The sequence below is a fragment of the Salarias fasciatus genome, chromosome 18 (genome assembly GCF_902148845.1).
Source record: "Salarias fasciatus chromosome 18, fSalaFa1.1, whole genome shotgun sequence".
Classification (NCBI taxonomy): domain Eukaryota; kingdom Metazoa; phylum Chordata; class Actinopteri; order Blenniiformes; family Blenniidae; genus Salarias; species Salarias fasciatus.
Window position 1 is genome coordinate 15095359 of NC_043762.1, and position 24449 is coordinate 15119807.

The window sequence follows — 24449 nt, forward strand, 5'->3', positions numbered from 1 at the left end:
GACACGCAGTTAGTTCGTATGAATAAATTCGCACCGCTCCGTGGGTGTTCTGTTGAAGTTTCAGCATCTGATCATTGCGAGAGTCAACGAAAAATCATCCTCTACTAAAGATGATCGTCTTAAGTTTGCACCTCAGTCTCTTGAAATATTTTACAGCTTTCGCTGGTGTTGATCCATCCATCCATCCTGGAAACTGATGGTCTATTGAAATAAAATCCACTAACCTTTAAATGTCTTTTTTTGTGTCATTGTAGTGTCGCTGTGACGTGAGCCGAGTTGTCAGCACTATGTGGGTCAATCTAATGACCGACTTCCTCAATTTATAACACTGAAATTACACCGCTTTACCACAGCAAAGTGCTCTATAGAGGGGATCTTTGCATTTCTTGAAAGAAACCGATGCAATCATGAGTCGAAGCATCGTAAAAACAGCTCAACTAACAGAAATCTGCATGTCTGCAGCTCATAAAATCTGGGTCTAATGTTTCAGGCTGGTAGTGAGTCACTCGCACCGCGGCTCCGGTTTACGGTCACTCTCACTTTAAAGTCATCTTTCACGGCGCTGTCAGGTGGAGGGAGTCATTTTGGCATTGATGTTCCTCCTTCAGTTTTAGCAGGTCATTAAAATTGAAAGAATTAAGACAATGTAGCTTCAGCTGAATCCAAACACTTGGATCAGTGAGCTGTGCAATTATCCAGCGTTTGATGATAAAACAAAGGTAACACAATGAGTTTACAGGAAATTCAGCTATAGTACAGTTAGTAAATTCCATCGTTGCCAAAATAGTTTGGGGGGGAAGAATTTTGCATCTTGTAACAAAGAGATGCAGTTCTGCTTTTTATTATTGCTCAACATCTGCAGCGGTTTTGATCTGATGTTTGAATTGTGATTTATTTGGGTTTAGGTACCTTGGCTCAGAAGGTGCTAAGAAAAGACTCTCTGGCTATCAAGCTGAGCAATCGTCCATCCAAAAGAGAGCTGGAAGAGAAAAACATCATTCCAATGCAGACAGACGAAGAGAGGCTGGAGTCTCGGCAGCAGATCGGCACTAAGCTCACCAGGTGAGAGTCGTGCACATGTGCATTTTTTTTTTTTTTTACCTGAATCCATTTCCGATCCATGCGAGACATGTGGGTCACGTCTTTCACTGAACCTGGTTGATGCTGCTGCAGCGGCACTGAGAAGCCGCTCTGGCTTTTCACTCAAACCCTGCATTTTGTCCCGCATTGTGTTGACAGTACTCAAAATCCTGGCGCATAGAAGTGTGACTCAGTCCTGAGCCGATGTCTCTCTCTCTCTCTCTCTCTCTCTCTCTTTTTTTTTTAAATTCTCAAGCACTTTTATATTCTTTCATATCTCCCTTCTTAACATCCGATAAGGATAAACGCTTTATCTCGTTAAAATGAGCCTCTGAAAATGGAGCTGACCTAATTTCAGCAGCGCGTCACCCCTCCCCTCTCTTTTTTCCTTTTCTTCTTCTCTGTCTTTCTCTCTCCGTTCTTCCTCCTGCCTGACTTCCTCCCTCGCTCACTGAATCATCACCACAGTGATGCATGTGCCAAACTATCTCCACCCGACTCCTCCGCACAGCAGCACCACGCAAGCCGCTTCATACCGGCAGTTTTTACACACACACACACACACACACACACACACACACACACACACACACACAGGCTCGCTACGCTGGCGCAGTATGTACAAAAGGAATTTGTGTACATATGTCGAGGTCATGAATGTGAGTTCTAGTAGCCGGGCAGATCAAACATTGCATTTCTTCCCCGCTGGACGGCCTCGCTCTCCGCTCTTCAAATGCGAATTGAGGGGGTCGAATGAAGAAGGATCCACGGCGAGCTGAGAGGGCAGAAGGCCTCCAAACGTCTCGGGGATAATACGGGGAACGCAAATGGGAGATATGAGATGCGGTGGCGGCGAGCGAGCGGTGGAGTATTATCTAGAGAAATTGGCAAGCGGCTCTATTGTTCCCCACTGCGACTGGAACACAGCGCCTGTTCCCAGAAGGCCTGCCGGCTTCAGTTGTCATGCTCCCAAAAAGACAGTGTCCTTCACGCAGTATCGCCTAATCCACATCTCCCAATTTCACCCTGGCTTTCCTGTGAGGGTTGTTTATTTTATTTATTTATTTATTTTTCCCCCAGCAGCACTGTGTCCCGCAGTGCTGTCGTGTCGCTGCTTGTGCCGGGCCAGTCCTAATTGATTATGATAATGCCGTTCCAGGACACGCTGACCCCGACTTAGTTCAGCTGACCTGGTTCCCGGGTGAAGGAAAAGTGTTTCAGCTTTTTGCTCTCGAGCAAGCACACAAACACCGGCGCTATTTTTAATTTGGATTGGCTTCAGAACCCACATACGCTTTAAAATCTTTCAATGCATTTATTTGTGTCCTAAGAGAAAAGACGGGCTCTTTGGGAAATGCAGTTTTCCTTTTCAATGAGCCTCTAGCAATTTCTCATTTAAGTTCCTTGACTACATTTTCTTCCCCTGTGTGTTCAATAAAAAAAATGCAGTAATGCATTGCAAAAGCAGCAATCAAGTTGACTTGAGGCCACATAACAAATGCATGTATTCTATTATCACAATTGTGATTTCACTTGTCTGAAAAGCACAAATTCTTTCTCACCAAATACCGGTACATAACAATTTTTCATATTTGTAGTTGTTCAGGAAAAACCTGTCTCTGAGACCGACTTGACTAGAAATGTGACACACACACACACACACACACACACACACACACACACACACACACACACACACACGTCTCAGCAAATAAGAACCACAAAGATGTGGCCTTTAAAACAAGAATCGGTGATCTGAATTGCTAAAATGTTCCCAGACTCCCTTGAATTAAAATATTGACGACTGCAATAAACATAGTATATTTAGCAGGCCCTGTGTATCTTGTTTTGCGAATGTATTCAAAGAGCTGAATGTTGGGATTGATTTTTGTTTGTTTTGTTTTTGTATTTTGCAGACGCTTACCATGAAACAGGTTTTTTGTAGAGCTTGCTTGGGATTGCACACATATTGATATTTCTTGACTTACTGACATTATTCTGATACGATCAGACTGTGCTGAGAGGAGTGGAGTTCCAGTTTGAGAGTTTTAACTTTTCTGAGCAATGAATGTCAAGCGGGAGAAAAAGACAAAAGATGAGATGAGACGAGCTCGCTTGAGCGCAGACCGAACGCCGCATGCGACAGCCTATTGGGCTTCACGGCTCCAGATGGCTGTCAGATCTAACAAGACAGAGACAATTATTGATCTAGTGCCTACAGATAGCTTGCTTACATCAGGTGCTGACACAACGCTTTAATACAAGTCTCCAGCTCAAAGCGAGTGGATTGACCTTTCACTGATTTCCTTCAGTCATCTCAGCCTTCTTATAAACCGACGAAATTGAAGATAATCTCTGCACGATGCATGAAGAAAAGCTCAGGAATGGGATGTCTTTGTATTTTTTTGTAAGTGTGTGCAAAAGTATTGTGATGAAACCTTTCGGTTGACATTTTAAAGGTGTCATAATCACATTTGCCTAATTCAGCATCAGATGTGAGCTCAGTCCTCAGGAACTTCTGGCTTTTTTTGCTCTCGATGATAACAGACGATATGTTACTGGAGAGATGCTTTGATAAGATACCCAGAATATTGGATAGTTGGGTGGAAGTTACCTCAACATAAATGCAAAGATTATAAAAGGACAGATTAAACAGAAAGTTCTCCTTCTGAACCGTGTTTCCTGTGAGAAAGGAACAGTTGATCAGTTTTAGGGATCGCCCCCGTCAAACTGTCATGGGGTTGAGATAATCTCAAAAAAACAAAACCGTAAACTCATGCTAACCCCAAGCTGGGGTTTTTTTTCCCTCTTTAAATCACTTGTGTAGGGGGCTTAGTGAGAATTTAAAATGAGATGGGCCTATATACAATTGATTTCTCAACGATGCCTTTTATCTAAATCCTGCCGTTGCCGGTTGTGCTGCTTCTTTAAGACAAAATGCCAATAAGATAACCTTGTAAGAAGCTGCTGTCAAGGCAGAGAAGTGAGCGTGGGGCAAAATGTAGGGGAGGAAAAAATAAACTAAGCATCTGTCCCTGAACCGCACTCACCGAGGACTTTATTAGCAGCACTATGATAATATTGCAGAGAGAGGCAGACCTCCCTTTGCTCCGGCAGCGGCCTCCACTCCTTTGATTCAAAGGTTCTGCAGCGTGTTGGAAAAACCTCCTCAGAGGTTCTGCTCGCGTTAACGTCACATTTATCCTGATCATTTGTTAGCTACACGTTCACTTTCTGCTGTTTTTGGCTCATCCCTTGTGAAATTAGACCCAAATACACACACTGGCAGACAGTTTAACATGTTTCCACTTTTTATTTATTGATTTATTTTTTTTAAAGAAAAATCATGACCGACTTGTTTAAATTCAGAAACTTGACATTATCTCTTAAGAGTTTCGAATTTCCTGACATGGCATTAAAGTTAAATCAGAGAAGTGGGTTTTGCCACCAAGGAAAACAAAACACCCAAAAGCTGAATGCATGTTTTGATGTTTCAATAAATAAAGTGTGGTTCAAGGCTTATTTGCTGTATTTCCTAATTAAAACCTGCCCTTCCCACCAGTCTGATTAATAATTTTATAGTGGACTTTGGGATACATCGGCAGTATGCTCTTAAAATTCTAACAGTGTATTTTTGTGTGTGTGTGTGTGTGTGTATGGGGGATTATTCATATTATAACCAAAGAATTATCAATGTTGTATTTTTTTTTCCAGAAAAATGTTATACAGGGCCTGAAAAGAGAACGTTAATAATGTGGATGGGGAATGAGTGTTTCTCTTTCAGTTACTGGGTTGTGTCACATTGTAATTAGCCGTTAGGAGACTGATGGTGCACATGCAATACTTATTTGGGTTTTAAAATGAAACATATCAATTTACCTAAAATGTCTTGTAACCAAATAATCACACCACTAAAGATAGTTTGAGGCACTGACGGAGGTTGCGGTCATGAGATTGATTCATAATTTGAAAATTAATCAAATCATTACATCGAGTTGAATAATTTAAGTCTTCAGATGTCTATTTTTTTTTTCCCCCCAGCTTTTGCTGAAATCACAAACTTTTGATTTTCATTGGAAACATTAATCCCTCTCGTGTGTCTCCCATCAGGCGCTTGAGTCAGAGGCCCACGGCGGAGGAGCTAGAGCAAAGAAACATCCTAAAACGTGAGTATCCTTTCAGATTTTATATTAAAATGATCTCTGAGTGTGAAAGTTGTGAATTGAAGCGTCGCGTCACGTCGCCGCAGTGCACGGCTCCGTGTTTGTAGCAGACTTAATGCGTTGGAGCCCGGTGATTTGGGAGACCTAGTTATGAGAAAGCTTGTGGCGTACAGCTCTCCCTTTATTTCTCCTTGGTCTGTCTTTTCATGTGAGGCGGGCGGCGGGGCTCCCCGAGGAGCCCCGTCCAGGGAGACCAGTGTCTTAGCTCAAACACACGCAGTATCAGAGAGAAGCAGTTCTGCTGCCTGGGACTCTGCGGCGCTCGCATCAAAGACTGATTTACAAGCAGTTCCTGCTTTCCCAGAGGCCCCCTGCTTGATTGGCAGAGTGCAGGAGGTAAAAACAAATGTAGGAATTTGTGAGTGACAAGTCAGGTCATCCCGTCCCTCAAACACAGAATAGGTTTGAACACATCAGACTGTGTTTTCTCTACGGGCTCAGTCTAAGGACAAGAGTGAGGAAAGTTGAGTTTTGTAGATTATCTTTGATGCAACAATGCTTCCTATGCTGTTGAAAAGCCTGTTTATTCGTCTTTAAAAGATGCCATGATGTTAAGGGACAAGCATTTGTTGGTATAACAAAGAAATCAGTCACCAGTTTCTCCGTGTGCTGTGTTTAGACTCCAAAACTGCAATTAGTACCGGAGATGTTGAGTATTTACAAGTGTAGCTTGATTGAAGAAGCTTCTGCAAACACAAAGCAACGTCCCAGAATGATTCTTGTTTACTTGTTTCTCCTTTAAAACTCGCTCCACTGAGCTGGAGGTTTTTATATCCTGTGACTGAGTTTAAATCTAGAAGACATAACGTGAGCAGCATTGCTTTTTCTTGATACAAGTGCTTTTTTTTTTTTTTTTTTAATTTCCTAATTAGTCACTTGATCATAAACATGGACCAGAAAGGTCTGGGGCTGCTTAAAAGAAACAGAGTAATCATTCTCCCCTGATACCCATTCCTAATAGCATTAAACAGCCAATAATGGAAACTATTTGAAGCTTTGAGACTCGTATCCAGTTCAGTGTGGATCTAATGAGCTGTATTATGCTAAATAGTGTTTGCCGTCCTTCCAAAGAAGAAGAATAATAATAAGAAGAAGAATTCAAAGTTGCATGTGTCTGGATTCAAAACACTTAATCCTCTCTTTCTCTGCAGCTCGCAATGAGCAGGAAGAAATGGAGGAGAAGAGGGAGATAAAGCGACGGCTAACGCGAAAGGTGAGTCTGGAGCCTGCACGTGTTCTTGAAGCTCTGGGAGGATGTTTGGTACATCTCAGACCGGCGTCCATCCATCACCAGGTGCATACTCCGTGGTTTTAGTTCTCTGGTTGTCCCTTTGCCCTTCAAGCGTGTTTGCTGCCAAATCCTTTGACCCCACAGAGAGGTGTTGAGCGTGTTCCCACCACGGTCAATTAAAGAATAACACTTTCTGCTCACCCGCAGACAAACCGCTCAAAACAAATCGCTCTGTTCAAGCAGAACCGTGTCCATCACTTCAGCTCGTAATTAATGCAGGTGATTTCTTCTGAGTCCTCTGACAAGCATTGGGTCTTTCTTTCAACATTTATCATCCAGACTGTTTCATCCAAACCTGTGATCTGAAATGAGTAAATGCTCCTGTTTTTAGAAACTCCAGTTGTCCTCAGATTTTGTTTCTTTAATGTTCATTACTCTGTATTCCTTTCACAAGAACACTTTGAGTTCATATCCACGGGCAACAGCTACGATCAAGCCATGCGTATAAATCACTGAAATAATTGAAATGAAGTAACAAAACTTGAAATATAACCTTGGGGGTTAAGAACGTCGAAGAACTTTCAACCTCTCAGAAAACAAAAGGAAAGTTGGAGATTAAACAACTGAGACAGAACTTATCTGGATGGGAAATATCTATTGTGTACTTTTAATAAATCTTGTAAAATCAGTGGAATTTATTCTGTTTTATTTGTTAAAGATGCCGATTTACATCTGAGAGGCCTCGTGTGACGTGTTGATTTGTGACGGTCGATCGTTCCAAACAGATTTAGCGGCCCTCTTTAAGATTGTCGTAATCACTGATTGTTGTTGGTTAATGACACACTTGGAACAGAATCTAAGCTCATGATCAGCCCTCGAGGCCGTGTAGTGTGACACTGAGAGCAGGATGGACTTCCACGTGACGTATCGAAGAGTTAATTCAGCAACATAAGATCACACGATTCTCAACAGTGCATATTTATACTGATCCAGAGTCTAGTTTTCAAACCAGTTAATTACTTTTTAATAAGTTTCTATCATCATTATTATGGGAATGATGTGAATATTGTCAAACTGAATGTGACGGTTTCTCACAAATATTAGAATATGGTTAATTTGATGCACTTATTCAGTTAACACTGTATAACGGAGCGTTTAGGTTTCGAGCTACTTTCTGATAGAAATTATAGAAATAAGATTTCCATGAGGTTGTGTGGAGCCGGTAATGTCCCAGCAGCTATAAATGCTTCACCGAGCTTTCAGCCTCTGTAACTCCTCTTCCCCCCCTTTGTGTTCCAGCTGAGCCAGAGGCCCACGGTGGAGGAGCTGCGACAGGCCAAAATCCTCATCCGATTCAGCGACTATGTGGAGGTGTCCGACGCCCAGGACTACGACAGGCGAGCAGATAAACCCTGGACCCGGCTCACCGCGGCGGACAAGGCCAGTGTTACCTCAGCTAATCTCACCCTTAAATGAAGATAATCTCTTAATATTCTCAAAGTTCCTCTCCCCCCCCCCCCCCCCCCCCCCCCCCCCCCCCCCGTCTGAAAACGTCTTCAAGCGCCGTTAATCCCGCCGCCGCTTTTTTGCGCTTTACGTGATGCATCCGGCGAAGGAGGAGGGCAACGGCAGCGGGATGTGTTCTTTTTTCTCTTATTATGACAAGTTCCACCTCAGCTGTTTGATTCCCCTTTGTGAGTCAGCCCCCCCGGAGCACTCCTGCTGTTTACTGTCCAGCCGTCCGTGTCTCTGACTTTTAATGAGAGAGCTGGATTTTTTTTTTTTTTTGTTGTTGTTTTTTGTTTTTTTTTTGTGCTGAGCAGTTATTCTGCTCCGAGCACTCCAGGTCACACCTGAGGACCGCTCATGTGGAAATCACAGGGATTCAGCGTTTTGATTATGCAACAACCTGCCTTACATAAGAGAGTAATTGGACAAAGCGGTGCCTCAGGACCCCCGTAGCCACGGCGCTGCTGTGCCGACAACCTCCCCTCCACCACCTCCGCCGCCTCGAACTCATCCGGCACAGGTTTTAAATGTTTGCCGACGCGTTCCCTCCCCCCGAGGCGGCGCACGTCCCCTCGAGTCCCGCCGAATAGTGAACGGCATCACCTGGCTCAGTCGCCGTAGCACACGAGGGAGTGTGGACGTCTGCAGCCCACCACTGATCCGCTCTCTGCTCTGAGGCCTTCATCTATCAGCCAGTGTTCCACATATCAATGTACATAAATAGCCTCTTTCTTGGAAAAAAGATTTTTTTTTTTAATTTTTTGGCAAATGTTGAAGCTGCAGTGAGGCCTGTCTGTTCAGTGATCACACCCACAGCGCCTCCTGTTGACCTAACCGATGCACTACAGGCATCACTTCTACCTTTTTTTGGTCTTTTTTTTAATCAGAAAATGTGCCACATTTTCAGTAGTTTAATCAAAACATAACATTGTCACAGGTTCTAAAATTAAATGTATTGTATTTCAAAGTAAATATGATATTTTGGAAGTTTTTTTTGTTTTTTTTTTTCCCCTGTTTGTGTTTTATGTCTGGAAAAAATTAAATGAACATTCCATCATAGTAAAAATACCAGCTGTTTACAAGCAAAAGATTGTGTATTATATTCTGTTAGATACCTAATAAGAAAGCTACTTTGATATGAGGAGAGAATTCAGACAATTTTTTTCATAGCCTAGAGATAAGCATAAATAATGCATAAAGCATACTAAAAAGGAGACGGAGTCTGAGCTTGGAGGATACAGTTTGTGTGAAAAGCTTTCTCTGTCTTTCTCCTCATTTGCCCTCTGCAGGCAGCTATACGGAAGGAACTCAACGATTTCAAGAGCAATGAGATGGAAGTGCACGAGTCCAGTCGCCATTTAACCAGGTAACGCTCCCAGCTTTTATCCTGAGCGTGATCGTGCATGCTGGAATACTCATCAAAATTGCAGAGGTGGTGAAAGTCCTTTTTTTCCATTCACCTTTCATTTAGCAACAATTTTTGACACTGCTTTTTATAATAGTTTATTTTGTTAATACTGTCAATAGAAGAAAAGGTGCAAAATTCTATGCAATACAGAACGATTGTAAACGTATAAGGTTAAATGCCAGACTTTAACAGGTGCTAAAGGTTGCAGACTCTACATAGATGCTACGTTTGGAGTGAATTTGGCGAGCTGTGTTTGATTATTTATCTTAGTCCAGTCTGCTGTTGAAATAACTTGGAATCGTTGTGACACGCAGACCAGAGGAGGGGGGGAACGTCTTCCCCCTCCCCTTCCCTCCGGGCACATCTCACCTCCTATACAATCAAAGACGCTGTCTGTAAGGACTGAGAGCGAGCCGGAGTGATGCAACGCCTCGAAACAATCCTAACAGTCTCTTTATCCTGTCTGTAGGTTTCACAGACCGTAGTAGACCACCACTGTCTGGAGCGGTGCCGGACAGGTGCGCTCCCCCCCACTGAGAACCTTAAGTGCTGGACAGTAAAATGGTGCCCGTTTCTACAATAAGGCCATGTCTTCTGAAATGCCTTTTTCAAGACCCAAACCCCCGAGTCGGTACTTCGCCACCGGACGCAGACGAGCCCCACCGCTCCATCCGATGTAGTAGCACACAGTGACTCCGGCTGATACGCATTGCCCCTCCCACCTCCCCCCTCCCATGGAATATTCCTCTTCAGACGCTCTGCCGGGCTCTCAGGCGGATGCTCGGCTCTGCGGCCACCGAACGGCGGGCGAGTTCTCCTTTTCCGACCGATTAACACCTGCGACGTCTCGCCGAGGGGCGACTGCACCCCGGTTCATCGATCAGCGCCAGTGAACTTGTCTCAGTGGACATGTTTTTATCTCCTCTCTATGATGCTGTCCCTCCAGACTCCTTTAACCCCTTATGAACAACTCTATGCGAGGATGCAGGGTCGATTGCTCTCAGTTCACCACATAAGCAGACGCTCCATCTTTACTGAACCTGCTCAGACTCTGGAAGTGGCGCCGAAAGACACGCGGGCAGAGAAAGGATGCATCCAACTTTAGAATCATGTGCAATATTTTCTTTCCTTCTGCTTCTCTTAGACTATAGCACTCCCTGGAGTTCCCTTTGTGTCATTGCTATGTAGTCCCGACTTCTTTCTTCATTATGTGCAATTCTTACCGTACCGACAATGCTGACATCTAATTGCTAACTGTGAATCGAGAGTTAGGGTAACGTCTTCACTCTCTTACAATGTACATTTTGTTTATATACAAAAGAAGGAAAAAAAAAATCCATTTAAAGAAGAATCATGCTTATCCAGCTTTTATTCTCGTCACAGTCTTATGGATTTAATGTTACAGTCGCAGCTGGAAGTTCAATCGCGGTTCCGGCGTGCACAGTCTGTTTTATATTTCTGTTGGTTTTTAAGAGGCACGTAGGTCATGAACTCTTAATTCTTGTTTACTCATCTCAGTGCTTTGAATTATGTGATTTTTGAAAGTGAATATCAAGCGATGACTCACCACATGATCTTTTCGTTTGTCTGTTTGCAGCAGTACGTTAAATGATGTCTGCTCATAATGTGCATTTGTATTATACACTTTACTTTTATACTTGTCATTCAAGCTTTTGACAAAGCAATATCCGTTGTTTGTAGAGAAAAGGTTAAACTGCAGGTGTACCCCCACCATTGTTTTTTACTGTGCATATACACTATGCCAACACTTCAGGGTTTTAAGTTTTCTTTTATACATGACTTTAGAAAAGATTTTATTCTGGAAAACAGCTCAATTTTCTTGAGTGAGCCACCCAAAAAATACAAAATCTGCCTCTCTGACAGCTTTACCAGCACTTTCAGATGAGCTTTGATTAAACCAACACTCAAATGGATTCATCTTATCCAATCCAGGAGGCGAAAGCTGATTTTATTGTATTCACTAAGTTAGCACTTTTAAAATATTTTTAAGTATCTGGATTCTTTGCACTGTTAAAGAGTTTGGCTTTAGGATGGTCACCGTTTGGAGGTTTGGGTCCAAATGTGTAAATTGCTCTTGGATTTCTGAGCCGTAACCCGTTTGTCTCGTTCTGTTGACAGTCTTGTTACCTCATCCTGCAAAAGTATTTCAACACTCACGAGCTTTATGTGCACAGAGTATTTTTTATTATTTTTACTGTGTTACTTTTGAAGTTGCGATCTTTTTTCTTTTTTTTTTTTTGTCAGATAAAGAAGAAATGTAGTCGAAGTAAAAGGCTGCTGGCTTGTTCCACTGTAAAGCATCTGTCCGCAGAACAACACATGCTCCCCCTTTAGATTGAAGTAGTGGTCTGTGATCGATGACGCAGTGAAAATGAGGATTAAAAACAAAAATTTATTTTGCATGGTATGGCTTGAATGTGAGATAATAGGGGTTTTGATCAGTTATCAGAATCACTAAATGGGTAATTAGTTTGGCACCTTGCCTTTTAATTAAAATGTCACTGGGTTATCGCGTCACAAAGGCTTTGAAATATGAAGTTTTGTTGTTTGGATTCAGCTTCTGTGTGATTGTTTAATTTTTGATCCACAGGTTCTGTACAATAGAGCATTAAAAGGAAAGACTTCAAACAAAAACAAATACAATCCTGTTGCCAGCTCTTCGGTAGCAACCGGAGCCACTGGACTGAGCACGAGGTTTTTGTTTTTTTGGGCTTTTTTTAATTGTTTTTGCTGGAGTCAAGGAACATGAATTCAGCAATAATCAGTTTCCTTTTACATATGGAACGAGCAACTGAACACATCTGAAGTGGACCTTTTATTTATTTTTTTTTTCTTTTGACATACAGAATACCATGTAAAGGATACATCATGCCAATTAAATCCCATTTCTGAATGCATTTGGACTGTATGTGTTGTTATTGTGGAGATTCTCTTTCATATTCAGTCTCACAGTTGTAATTACTTGGCTATTTTTAGTGTAACTGCAATTTGTTTTTCCATTTCCAGTGCTTGGGTTTCTTTCTCAGGTGCAGCCGCTGGCCCATTGCCAAAAGTGAAATTATTTTAATGGTCATTAGCTCAGCATGTTTGATTCCATTGTCAATTCACATACTTCCCAGGGGATTAGACTGGTGATATGCTGTAGTCTGAAACCTGCACCCTGAGATAAAAATAATTCCAGGTCTGGCTTGGACCGGTTCCTCGTGAATACTGGTCATACACGGTGTGAGATTGTGGCTCATTTTTATCATGAAAGCAGAATGCACTGATGGAAAATCAATCGGCCTTTTAGATATTCAGAAGACGACTCTGAAAACATTATGTAATGCTGAAAATGAATGGTTAAATTGGATAAGTGCGCCAGACCCGCTCATATTTGAGACGCATTAATAAAACACTCTTTTGAAATACACATTTTAAAAAGTATTTTTAATCACCAGCAAAAACACTTAGAAAATTAGAAGAAGAAAAAATGATGGCTAGCAAAAAAGTATCCTCCATAAAGATAACTAACTGCCTTTGGACATAATTCTCTGATTCCCTTCCAGACAGAACATTTTTGTGTGTTTTCACCGGACTTGTTTTTTCTTTCGGCAGTAACGAGTGCTGATTTGATGTAATGTTTTTATCCATCTTCATTGCTTTTTTACAGGAACAAATGCTACTTGTACACACACACACACACACACACACACACACACACGCACACACACACACACACACACATACATACATATATATATATATACACACACACACACACACACACACACAATGTATTTACATTTTTGATGATTCTGATCGTTTAGTAGTTCCTTCACATTTATGGACTAACCCTTAGAACACAGTGTAAGCTTTCCAAAAATCTTCAGCATGCCAGTGAACTTCATGGCCTTTTCATTTTGTAGCTTCAATTCATCAGTTTCTACGCATTTAAACATGAAATAATTGCAAAATGTTTTCCTCATCTAGCTTGCTGATAATGGGGATTCTCAATAACACAGCCCCAATGCGGAAATGGAACATCCTGAATAATTTTGAAGTATGTAAAAAAGAAAACTAAAAGCACTTGCGTTAAATATATCCACAAAAGGATGGATGAGTTTCTTCCATAAATGCAGTCACTCCCCTCTTATCTGCCTCACAATGGTTTGGACCATTTCCCCTGCCTGGCGATCAGTGTAAGTGTGTCAGAAAGGAGGTAACGGATCTCCTGTGGGTATACTTTACAAAGACTCTGTGAAACAAGAGGCATGTCAAACAGTGTTTATCTCCAAAGACGCTGATCATTTGCAACCAGACTGGATGTTGTTCGCATTCTTATATCATAGTTAAACAAGAACGATTAATACCACCCGTTCAACTTCAGAGAGGCTTCCAGGCAAACTGCAATGAGCAAATCACCAGATGTGTATTTATAGAGTTGAATACAGTCCTCAGAATACTTCTTTGATTGTAATAGTAATATTACTTGTACAGATATTTAACTAGTGTTATTATTGTCTGGTTGACCTTTAAATAAAGTTGTATCCCTCATAGTGTTTTTAATGCTAACATCTGTCTTAATTGAACTTTTCCTCCCTGTATATTGTCTTTTAAAATCCATCCATCCTCTAAATCCTTTCCAGGGTCAATGGGTTCAGGAGCCAGCCCAAGAAGACCCTGGCCCAGACCAAACACAGAAACCACACACACACACACACACTATGAGGGGCGGCTTGGGGTCACCAATTAGTCTCACATTCGGCCTCATGTCCTCCAATGGGTTAAAGAGGTTGAGAGAGTGAGAGAGAGCAAGCTTTTGGACTGTGGGAGGAAACCAGAGTACATGGAGGAAGCACACACACGCACACGCACGCACGCACACACACAGGGAGACATTGCAAACTAGAGGGAGTAAGTCCAAACCAGTATTTGAACACACAACCGTGCTGGTCCCTCTTTTGAATTAGTTTTTGGAATTACTTTTCCTTTAATAATACCCGTGGTTTGATGATAATGATGATGATGATGATGATGATGATGATGATGATGATGATGATGATGATCACTATCATTGTTATTATCACAGTTTTACCCTTCACATCGCAATATTCGTTCAATTTGCAATCATTTTTAATTCGCACGGGGAGTTGTAATAGTGGATCTACCGCTTGATTTATTATTGTATAATATTACATTATTGTACTTGCTGCGACTTCACTGGCTATTTCATATTTTACAGTTTTCTTCATTTCTTCTTGGGGGATAAATAAAAGTTTTTAGTCACCCTGATGCCGTCGCTTTGGGGAGATGCTGCGCGGCGCGCGCCACTAGATGGCGAAAAGCTCAACCGAATGAGAGCGCGGACTACTGTACGCCGAGCCGCTCTATGGTCTTGTGAAATGGCGTCCTGATGAGATGGTGTCGAAGTTATTTGCCTCGTCACCACTAGTCTCAAACAATTGGAACCGCTGCGAAGTGTGTTTTAGCCGCGCGTCTCCATGCGGGGATGCGGACGCTGCGGTGCGCAACGAGTTGCGCGCTTCAACGCCAGAACACCGTGCGAAGTTTTTTTTTTTTTTTTTTTTTTTTTTTCTCCTCCCCGCACATATTCAACAGTTGACACCCTCGGCTTCCGGACAGTGCGTGGCTTATTGATGAGTTTTGTTTAGTGTTACTGTAAAGCTGGCGGAGGAAGTCGGCGCGCCTTTAAGCAGGGGACGCGCATCAACTGGCTCCGCACCAAACATTTTATAGCAGCTATGTTTACGCCTCTCATCTGTTCGCCGCCTCGCTTGACTGAACCCGGAGAAAGTCCTCCTGGGAAATGTAGTGCCCACACGCGACGGTTACTTAAAGCGGCCTCGGCCGCGCACAATACACCTCCCACAATCCATTGCGTTGTTGTTAGCGGCCCCATCTTGTGTGCTCCTCATGAATATATATCAGCCAGTATTTGCGTAGGAGGTCGGCCGACGTTCATTTCATATTCCAGCGCCGTGTTTCAGTCCAAATGGGACGCACGGTCACGTCTCCGCCCTGCTCGGTCCCCGCGCGCCCAGCCTCTTCCCAGCGACTCGAGCCAGTACAATGTTTTTTTCGGAGGAGACTCCGGGAGGGAAAGGAAGGCGAGAAGTGAATGACTACTAGTGGAATAACTCAGCCACACCGCCCAGTCGGCGGACATCTACCACGGCGGGCACGTATTCCGGCGTTTAAATGTAGAGGCTGTAGGTGGAACCGAGTGCGCACCGTTATTTATTCAGAGAGGGGGACTTCTCGCTGGCACGGATGGAAAGTGTGCAGGCTGCCGCTGAGGATGGCGCGTCGGATGGAGGCGCGACCAAGTTAATGAAGAAGCCCAGCGGACTGTCTGTCGCCCGGGGGACTCCGGCGGATGATGGCGGTGGACGCTCGGCACCCTCCCGCGTAGAGGCGGCGAGGAACGGGAGCAGCCTCTCTCATTCCGCCTCCACGGCGGGCTCCGGTGCGTCAAACCGAGCCGCGGCGGCCGCCAATGGCCGGAGCTCATCCAGCAACTCCAGCTCCCTCCTGTTGAGACGGAGGCGCTTGAAGAGGAACCTCTCCGCCGCAGCTGCGGCCACCTCAGCTGTCACCGCCGCCTGCGGCGCCAAGATGAACTCGGCCCTGTCCTCTGCGTCTCTGCACACCCGGAGTCTGGACAGGAAGACCCTGCTCAAGCACCGGCAGAACATGCAGCTGCAGCCCGCGGACCGGGAGTGGGTGCGAGCGGATCTCCACCGGGGCTCCGTGCACGTCCACGACAGACTGACGCCCTCATATCCCAGGCCGGTCCTTTGCACTATGGACACCACAGCCGGCGAGGTGGCGCTCAGACTGAGTAAACTCTGCAGCAAGTCCAGCTCCGTTATGCGCATTTTTTGTAAAGACAGCTCCAAGACGGACCAAAATGGCAACTGCAATGCGAAGTATGAATATAGTCACAATCCCTGCAAGGTGAAAGAAGAGTCTAGTATAAAGTGTAACCACCTGACTCCCCTGGAATCCGCAGAATTAGGAACCCATCCGAGTGACAGGTTGAGACTGCTGCTCATGGAGGATGCGGATGACAGGCAAAAGCAACAGGACGTTGATGGAAAACTTTTCACCCCGGAATCAGAGTCGCAAGACAACATCACCTGCTCGCTGTCGGACTTGAATTCTAATTCTAACATCGACACCCCTAACGACGACGACTCGGAGCACAGGAACGGCGTGGACAGCTATGGATTAAATTCTGGATCAGATGTGGAGAGCAGCGCGTTCGATGACCTGAGCTCCGGGGCCCGGCTCAGCGAGCACAGGGACTCCCTCAGCGACGACATGATCCTGGGAACTGAGGCGTCCATCCTCAGTCCCTCCTTTGACAGTGCCACAGAGGGCCACGACATGTACGGGAGCTCCTCGGACGAGCTGGAGCTCGACTGTCCTGCGTCAGGCGCCGGCATGGAGGCCCTAGTCCCGCACCACTCCAATGGCATCGCTGCTGTCACTGCCGGCTTCAAGCAGTGTGACATGGGACATTTAAACGACATGGCAAACAATGTGGGGCCAGATAGCATGCACGGATCACACAGTCTGGGCAGCTTGCCACCCAGCAGTAGCGCCGGCTCATTGTCAAGAGCCTGTTCCACAGGTAATACCCCTGACATCCAAGACCCGGACTGTGGCCAAGGTGCTTTAAAATCAGAGCAGACGGCGCACCACAATGGCGATTCCTGTGACTCCAGCCCCACACTGTATGTTCAGCTGCACGGTGAAGCTGTCAGGAGGCTTAGCCCAGATGAGAGGCCTCTGCAGATCCAGAATGACTTTCTCTTTAAGCTTGGATTTAAGGACCCATGGAGAGTTCAAGAAGAAGGGCTTAACACAGAAATTGGATCCTTGTTGCGATTTTATGCAGGTAAATGAAATCACGTGTTCAGATATATTGAAATTGTCTTTAAGTTTCATGTTTCTGCTCATTCTGAGAGTTGTATATTTTATTGTAGGAGTGTGTAGTTCTAACAGGTTATCAACCTATTATTAATGAAGCAGGTGCATTCATGGATTTCTGCTTGAGATAATAACCATGTATGTGTTTTTTAGTGACCAGAATATTTTAAAAAGCAACACAACTTGTGTTCAGTGCAACATAACACCTTTGCTGATAAGGGCAGCAATGTAAGGGGTAATTATTGAAGGTCTGTTAGCTTAGGCTTGGCTTTTAGTGAAGGTTAACCACAGCCAGGTTAACTGTGCGGTGCAGTTAAAGGGCCAGAGTCAGGCTAATGTCCAAAAATCCTTGGGTTTCCATGATCTGCCTTGTGTCAGGGACTTCCCTTGATATACAGTACCTGATCAGTTTGTGTGATTCTTCTGCCCTTGACTGTGTTTTTTGGCTCGGAGCAGCACACGTTGCTTCAGTGGATACGCATGACATTGCCCCAAAGCCATCGCCACAACTTATGGCGCTCCGACATGGGGCCCTTTCCGGCTTTTGCCCCATTATCATCCTAATGAAAAGGCTGAATGCCTTTGTGGTTGGATGGAGAATAGGGGTGGGAGCAGTATGGCTGGGAGGACCATAAACCCTCTCTGTGGACTCAGTGAATTCTGGTCATTGACATGCTACACACTGCCTGTCCTATTGGCATCCAGCACAGCCACTGTCACACTAACTAACTGCCTGCCAAGCTGGGTTAACGTGCTCCTCCAAAGCTCAGGAAGCCCTTTTCTTTGCCGTGCCACTGCCTCCACCACTGCTGCAATGGCCGTTGCTGCTGTGGGAAGTATTAAGCAGGGTGAAGGGGTGCACGGGTAGTGAAAACCTGAGTCTATTGAATGCAGTCGAAAACCATTTGTTGAGTTTTTGGTGTAGGGGGACTTTGTCCTCAGTTATTTCCATCACAGATTGAGCTTCTTTGTTAAAAAATCTTCTTGATTAATGTCTTAATGACTTTAAATGTCAGAAGATTGCGCAGCATTTTTAGCAGTGTTTCACATACCCAGACATGCAAATTAGAATATCTTGTTCAGCCATACTGAAGTGTGTAAACAAGATAAATCGATTGTTTGAAAACAAAGGTGTCCATGTTACTGTGATTTACTCATTAATTGCTGTCAGTCTAATGACTGAATCATTCACTGGGACATCTTTCTTGCTGTCAGGAAGAAAGAGTCAGTTCAGGATTCTCCTCTAGTAAACTGGAGTTTACTGAAAGAGTAACAGTTAAGAGTTGAAACCAGAGCTTTCATCAACACTCATGTTAAAGTCACCAGTCAGCTCGTCCACAGGACAGGACCTCCAACAATAGGCCTCTCAGTCGAAGGCTGAAATGGTCACATGTGCTTCATGACCTTTTGTGCTCCTGACAGACTGGTTTTCTTCAGGTATTGCTGGAATGATTTCATCGAGATAGCATCATCTGGCCGTTTGTATAAGCAGGCCCGTCAGGGCTCACAGAGATAGATGTGCGTTTATGGTAAAGTAAATGCATGAGATCTACGTGAGCCCGTGCAGTCAGCTTTTTTTTCTGAACTAGCAGCAGCAGCTGAAGTGTGGGCAAAGGCGGCCCTGATGCCCCCGTGGCGGCAGCGCCTCTGCTTCCCATGTGAGACAGCTTAACCCTGGTCACCTGAGCTTTCCTCCGGCCTCCCCCAACCGCCACAGCGCTGCTCAGCACTCTGAAGTCCACACAAGAGGGCTAATTCTTCTTCAGCCACATATGAAAGGACACAGAAGAGCACTTTGATGCAGATACAGATGTGAGCACTGTAAAGAGGGAGAGATGTGCTGATTCCCTTGTGACATGTCTGGCCTGCTCTTCCCGACACGATGGAGGCATGTGAGGAATGTACGCTGGCTCCTCCAGAATGTCAGGCATGTCTGCCGAGGAGGAAGTGGACTGAGGGGGCGTTGGTGGGGGACGGGCTGTAGGAGGGGACGCTGGGCTGATAACATGTGCCGCGCCGACTTGGAGTGGTTGTTCTGCCCAGAAAGTGGAGATGGGATCAGCCTCAGCTGATTTGCCGGCTGCATATCAGGCACAGCTGCCACAACTGCAGACCTCCGTGGCTCCAAAGGCCTTTTTATCTGCATGCCAGAGCCTGCAGAGTGGCCTTTGATACAGGACGTCCAATATTTGACTGTTTTATTGCTTATTTGTTCTTTAAGGGAAAACCTGTCTTGTGCAAAATGTTACCAGTCGAGCTATAGCAGCAACTATATAATGACTTGTGTTACATAAGATCCACTTTTCTGAAAAATCAGCAGTTTACATGTGCTGGAGAAGTGCTTGACCTTACGTCATCTCAAGTATCGATGTACATACTAGGGGGGAGAAAAGAAAAATCTCCAGTGGCTTAGGGTGGGTGTACTGACATTGCTGGAAATTTGGCAAGAACATGCAAATTCCAAGCGCCTGACTTAATTGCTCATAGGTGTGTGTGTGTGTGTGTGTGTGTGTGTGTGTGTGTGTGTGTGTGTGTGTGTGTGTTTGTGTGTGTATATCACTTTAAAAAGTGAGAACTTGTTTGATGCATAACTTTTTCAGTAGAGACTCCCAACTTGTCGGAGCCCCATGTAGTTTTAATGGTGGCCCAGATATACAGTATCTGAACAGCTGATAATCCTGTGCTGTCTCTTTAATACGGGAGAGCGACGAGGTGCTCGGCGCTCCTCAAGATCAGGCAAGCATGGCAATGATGGGAAGAAGCCTTTAAGTTCAGGAGTTGCCATGGTGCGTCTCGCCAGGCCGCTTTGGACAATGCAGTGACCGGTTTGAATTTGAAGGGGTCAGGTCGTGCTTTGAGTGCACACACTCTGCACTAGCCAGATGAGAGAACTCACTTTGGCCTCCCAGACACACACACACACACACACACACACACACACACACACACACATACAGACGGCTGCCTGGATCAAAGGGCCGCTGTCCTCTTTGGCAGCCTGATGAGTGATCCTTTCAGAGCTGCCCGCACAGGACTCTCTTGTAATGCCGAGCCAGCTTTATTAGAGTTTAAGTACAAGAGAAAAAGAGTATAGAATGAAAAACACGCACATTCTGTTGCGGACAAGTCCAAAATTTCACAGTTCTCAAATGTATTCCCATGCCATGTGGCTTTTAGGAAATTCTTCTACATTTGCGCTTAATCATAATACTCAAATAATAGAAATTGGTTTCTGGTTAGTTCTTTCAAAAGTGGTAAATGTAGTTACTTTATTAGTACCTAGCTCTTGCTGTATACGTGTGCGTGTGTTTTTATTGTTGGAGTGTGTCTCTGACTCATTAACTGAACTGTGTGTCGGTCTGATGACAGATTGATGACACTCGTCACATGAGCCGGTCAGAAGGACACGTTCTGCTATCTGAGCGTCAGCGCTTTGGAAAATAACATATTTATGAAATGATAAGAGGCAACAATAAAAACAGCCTAGATAAACTCCCAGCATGCTGGAGACTGCTCCTATAAAAGAAAGCTAATTCTTATTTATGGTTGTTATTGTATCGCTGGGACTGTAAACAGGAGTTCGGTGAAATAGACAACAGCTGGTGAAAGTACGGTGCACAGGCCCATTGTAGTGTATCAGAGCTTCTGCATTGACACCTCAGCTCAAGAAGTACCGAAGCCCCCCTGTGCTGGGTGGCAGTGCTCCTTTGCCCTGAGGTAATAGTGTTTGTATAGAGTTGAAAGTGAAGGAAACGGCATGCTGAACCCTAACACACACTGGCACAGGGCTTCCCTGGAGGCCGAGGGCCTGGAGTCCTTAACCAATCCAAAGCCGCACGCTAAATTATTTAGATTCATTAGCCTACTCAGCTTTGCAAACACTCTCGCCCGTGCACTTCAGAATACCCACTACTCTTTGTGAGCGCTCTACTCAACCTAATAAAGTTGAAATGTTTGAAGAGCAGTTTCTTGTAAATCTAAAGTGGTGTTGGGTTTCGGTTTGCTTTATGAGCGTGGTTAATGATCACCAGCAGCTCCCGGCCTACAAACTGCGGAGGTATTAATCCATTTCGGCTTCCCGGCACGTTTATAGGTCCAGTTCAGGTGAGACGAAGCCGAGAGCGTGTTTTACTCGCTGCTCCCGAGTTTCGGGTAACTCCCGTGTTGTTTCTCAAAGTCTGCCAGGAAGGTGAACCGGGCAGGAAGAACGGTTCATGCGGAAATGATAATAAGATAATGACTCTCCAGTTACAAAGCGTCAGTGCTGCATCTTCCTGCTTGTGAATGTTAATAGTTCGTACATTTATAGTAAAATAACAGTTTATGATTTTACTAAATGTTGATATCACAATGAGAATTATCTTTTTTTTTTTTTTTTTTTTCAAAATACAATTTTGCAATGCCCTTTTTTATTGAATGGTTTTATTGTTAGGTTTTATTGGCAATCCTTCCCAAAATAATTTGTAATTTTGTTCTTATTACCCCACTGTTGCTGAAGCGCTTATTCACAAAAAAAAAAAAAAAAAAAACTATCTGACAATAAATGACTACCTCATTGCTTTGGGGTCTCTGCTCAGACTCTACATTCATGTCATCGCCCGGTTTAACTCAGCAGCATGTTAAAGGGGCAGATTATTATCTTTTCAGGAACCTGAGCAGAGTGTTCCTGTTTAGCCAGTGGAAGAAAAAAAACTTACCATAGGGGAATTACTAGTCCAGGTCTTACCTGTTCACAACATTTGGAATGATGTTCATAGTCACATGCAGTACACACACACACACACACACACACACACACACACACAGTGAGTCATAGATCGTGACTGAGGTAATTTCCAGACTTTTTATTGTCCAGTTATTGAACTCCTAACCTAAATGTTTGGGTTATGGCCTGCATCTATCCTGTACTTCAACCATCTTCTATCATTTTTATGTATTCACTTTCAGAGTGGTTATCCACCATCCTCTAATGTTGATACAAAGCATGTATAATAAGTACTTTGAATTATTTTAACAACTTTATGCATTCTGGAATTATTTCTATAGCACCTTCAGGACATTAAGTGTCAAAACTATTTCTTTGACATTGTTATATATGTGCATGAATTGAAAAGTTCAGGAGCAAAATGAATGGATTTACCAAAGCATGTGTTCGTTATTTAACAAATTAATTAATATGAGGAGACAGAATAGTAAATGTTTGATTTATTACATGTAATCTAATTAGCTAAAGTAAATCCATGAGGACTAAAGTTGGAAAATGAAGAAAAAAGGCTTTTGTTGTCTGTTGCTTATCTAAAGGAATGAAATTTAATCACTTTATTGGTAGATTTCGTCTCATGTGATGATTATTATTCTAGATGTTAACATTTGAAGAGGACAGTGATATCTCATTTGCTTTTGACGCTATGTGAAATCTCAGATGGGCTGAGATGTGCTATACATTATGGCCGTATGCATAAATGCTATAGCAATAGATGTAAATATTTTAAATGAGAGGCAGCATTAACTTAAAAAATGTTACTAATTTATCAAGTCTTTAATAAATCAGTAGAAATAAATCTCCATTAAATAATGAAAATGCCTAAAGAACTGTAATCCTTTGAGAATTTTTAAAAAAAAGTAGTTTACAGTGTCTGTCATTACATTTTTATTCCAGATTGATTATATGAAGGGATGAAATTAAATCACAAGCAACAACAACAAAAAAAAATCAATAGGATTGTGATTAATGGACGGCAGTTTGATTTCTCCTAATACGATTGTCTTCAATCCATGTCGATGCAAGATGTTAACATTTTAAGGAGACAGCGATAGCTCAATTACACTAAAAGCTTTGTGAAATCTCCGTCGAGGGCTGTGTCTTTCCACTGCTCGCTCCGGCCCTCCCTGAGGAGGCAGTGGCTATAGTGACGTGATGACTTAAAGGACTCTGCAGGGTTTAAAGGCTTAATGAAGCTCCCGGCTTTCTCCAGCAAGGCTCTGTGGCGGCGGAGAAGCGGAGTCTGTGCCACGTCGGTCGCTCCCTCCGTGCAGTCGGCGCGGCCAGATTGCTCCCACACTCACACTTGCGTTTCTATGAAAACACTTTCGAAGGCAGAAGGAGAACAGTCTGCACGATTTTTCGGTCATTGTTTTGGTTTATTTTCGTGCTTTATTTTGTTATGAACGGTCACGGATTACCCGGTGACAGTCATTGTGAGGATCCCTGCTCGTGGCTTGCTTTGAATACGTTTTCCCATTCAAATCAGGCTACACTGCTCACCTGGGATTTGCAGCTCGTAATATTCAAGTGTCACTTTCACTTAAACCTGTCGAGCGCTTCGAAACCGCGGCGGCCCCCCCACGTATGGCGCGGCACCCGGTAGATCTCGCCTCGTCCTTTCTTACATCCACGTCCCTGCCTGACAGCGGATGGTCCCTCTAAATGACCCATTGCTGAGTCATTATGTAATTGTGTAACCAGATTTCACACGTTCCGGAGCTTAAATCCACTACGCATGTGCCGGTGTGCACTGAGGCTTTATTATTTCTTTATGTTCACCGTCAGGGAGCCCTGGAGGAAAAAGGCAAGCCACCGGAGAGCAGTTTTATGTATTTCATGTGTCTTCCCATGTGAAGCACACATGCAGAAACCATCCTGCATGAAATGTGGCCGTAAGGCCCGAGCACCGAGCCGCCTGTTTGTATCTCCGCGGATCCACATGTGTCTGCCGAGGCAGGATGGTGGTGTCAGCTTGTAGCAGCTAAAGCCAGGGGAACTGTTTTCTGTCTAATATAGATTGCCTTCTTGGCTGACATCCTCCCTCCCTCCCCTCCTCTCTTCTCACACCGAATCTTCCTCCCTCTCTCAATTTCTCTCATGATCGATCCTCCTCCCTCTCCTCCTGCTATCTTTTCTCGCATCTCCTCCTCCCTCACACCATCTGACAGTTTCCATTTATCTTCCCATATCTCTATCTTTAGCCAGCTTATTGCCTTCCACTCCAAAAACTACTGGGGACCCTCATAACTGCCTTCAAAAATATTAACAATGTTC

The 24449-nt window shown here is 44.0% G+C and overlaps 2 protein-coding genes across 4 annotated transcripts in view; both read left to right on the top strand.

Annotated features, from left to right (window-relative positions):
* Positions 1-12369, top strand: part of LOC115404953 (phosphatase and actin regulator 1-like) — a 58982-nt gene extending 46613 nt beyond the window's left edge. For all 3 annotated transcript variants that reach the window (XM_030114314.1, XM_030114312.1, XM_030114313.1), the window contains exons 7-12: positions 906-1062; positions 5191-5246; positions 6455-6516; positions 7834-7974; positions 9333-9409; positions 9921-12369. In XM_030114314.1, the coding sequence (XP_029970174.1) occupies positions 906-1062; positions 5191-5246; positions 6455-6516; positions 7834-7974; positions 9333-9409; positions 9921-9936 (509 nt within the window). In that variant the 3' untranslated portion in view covers positions 9937-12369. The remainder of the gene's footprint in view (positions 1-905; positions 1063-5190; positions 5247-6454; positions 6517-7833; positions 7975-9332; positions 9410-9920) is intronic.
* Positions 12370-15420: 3051 nt separating this feature from the next.
* The window catches only part of phlpp1 (PH domain and leucine rich repeat protein phosphatase 1), a 49468-nt gene continuing 40439 nt past the window's right edge, over positions 15421-24449 (top strand). The window contains exon 1 of the mRNA XM_030114192.1: positions 15421-17378. Within this exon, the coding sequence (XP_029970052.1) occupies positions 15746-17378 (1633 nt within the window). The 5' untranslated portion in view covers positions 15421-15745. The remainder of the gene's footprint in view (positions 17379-24449) is intronic.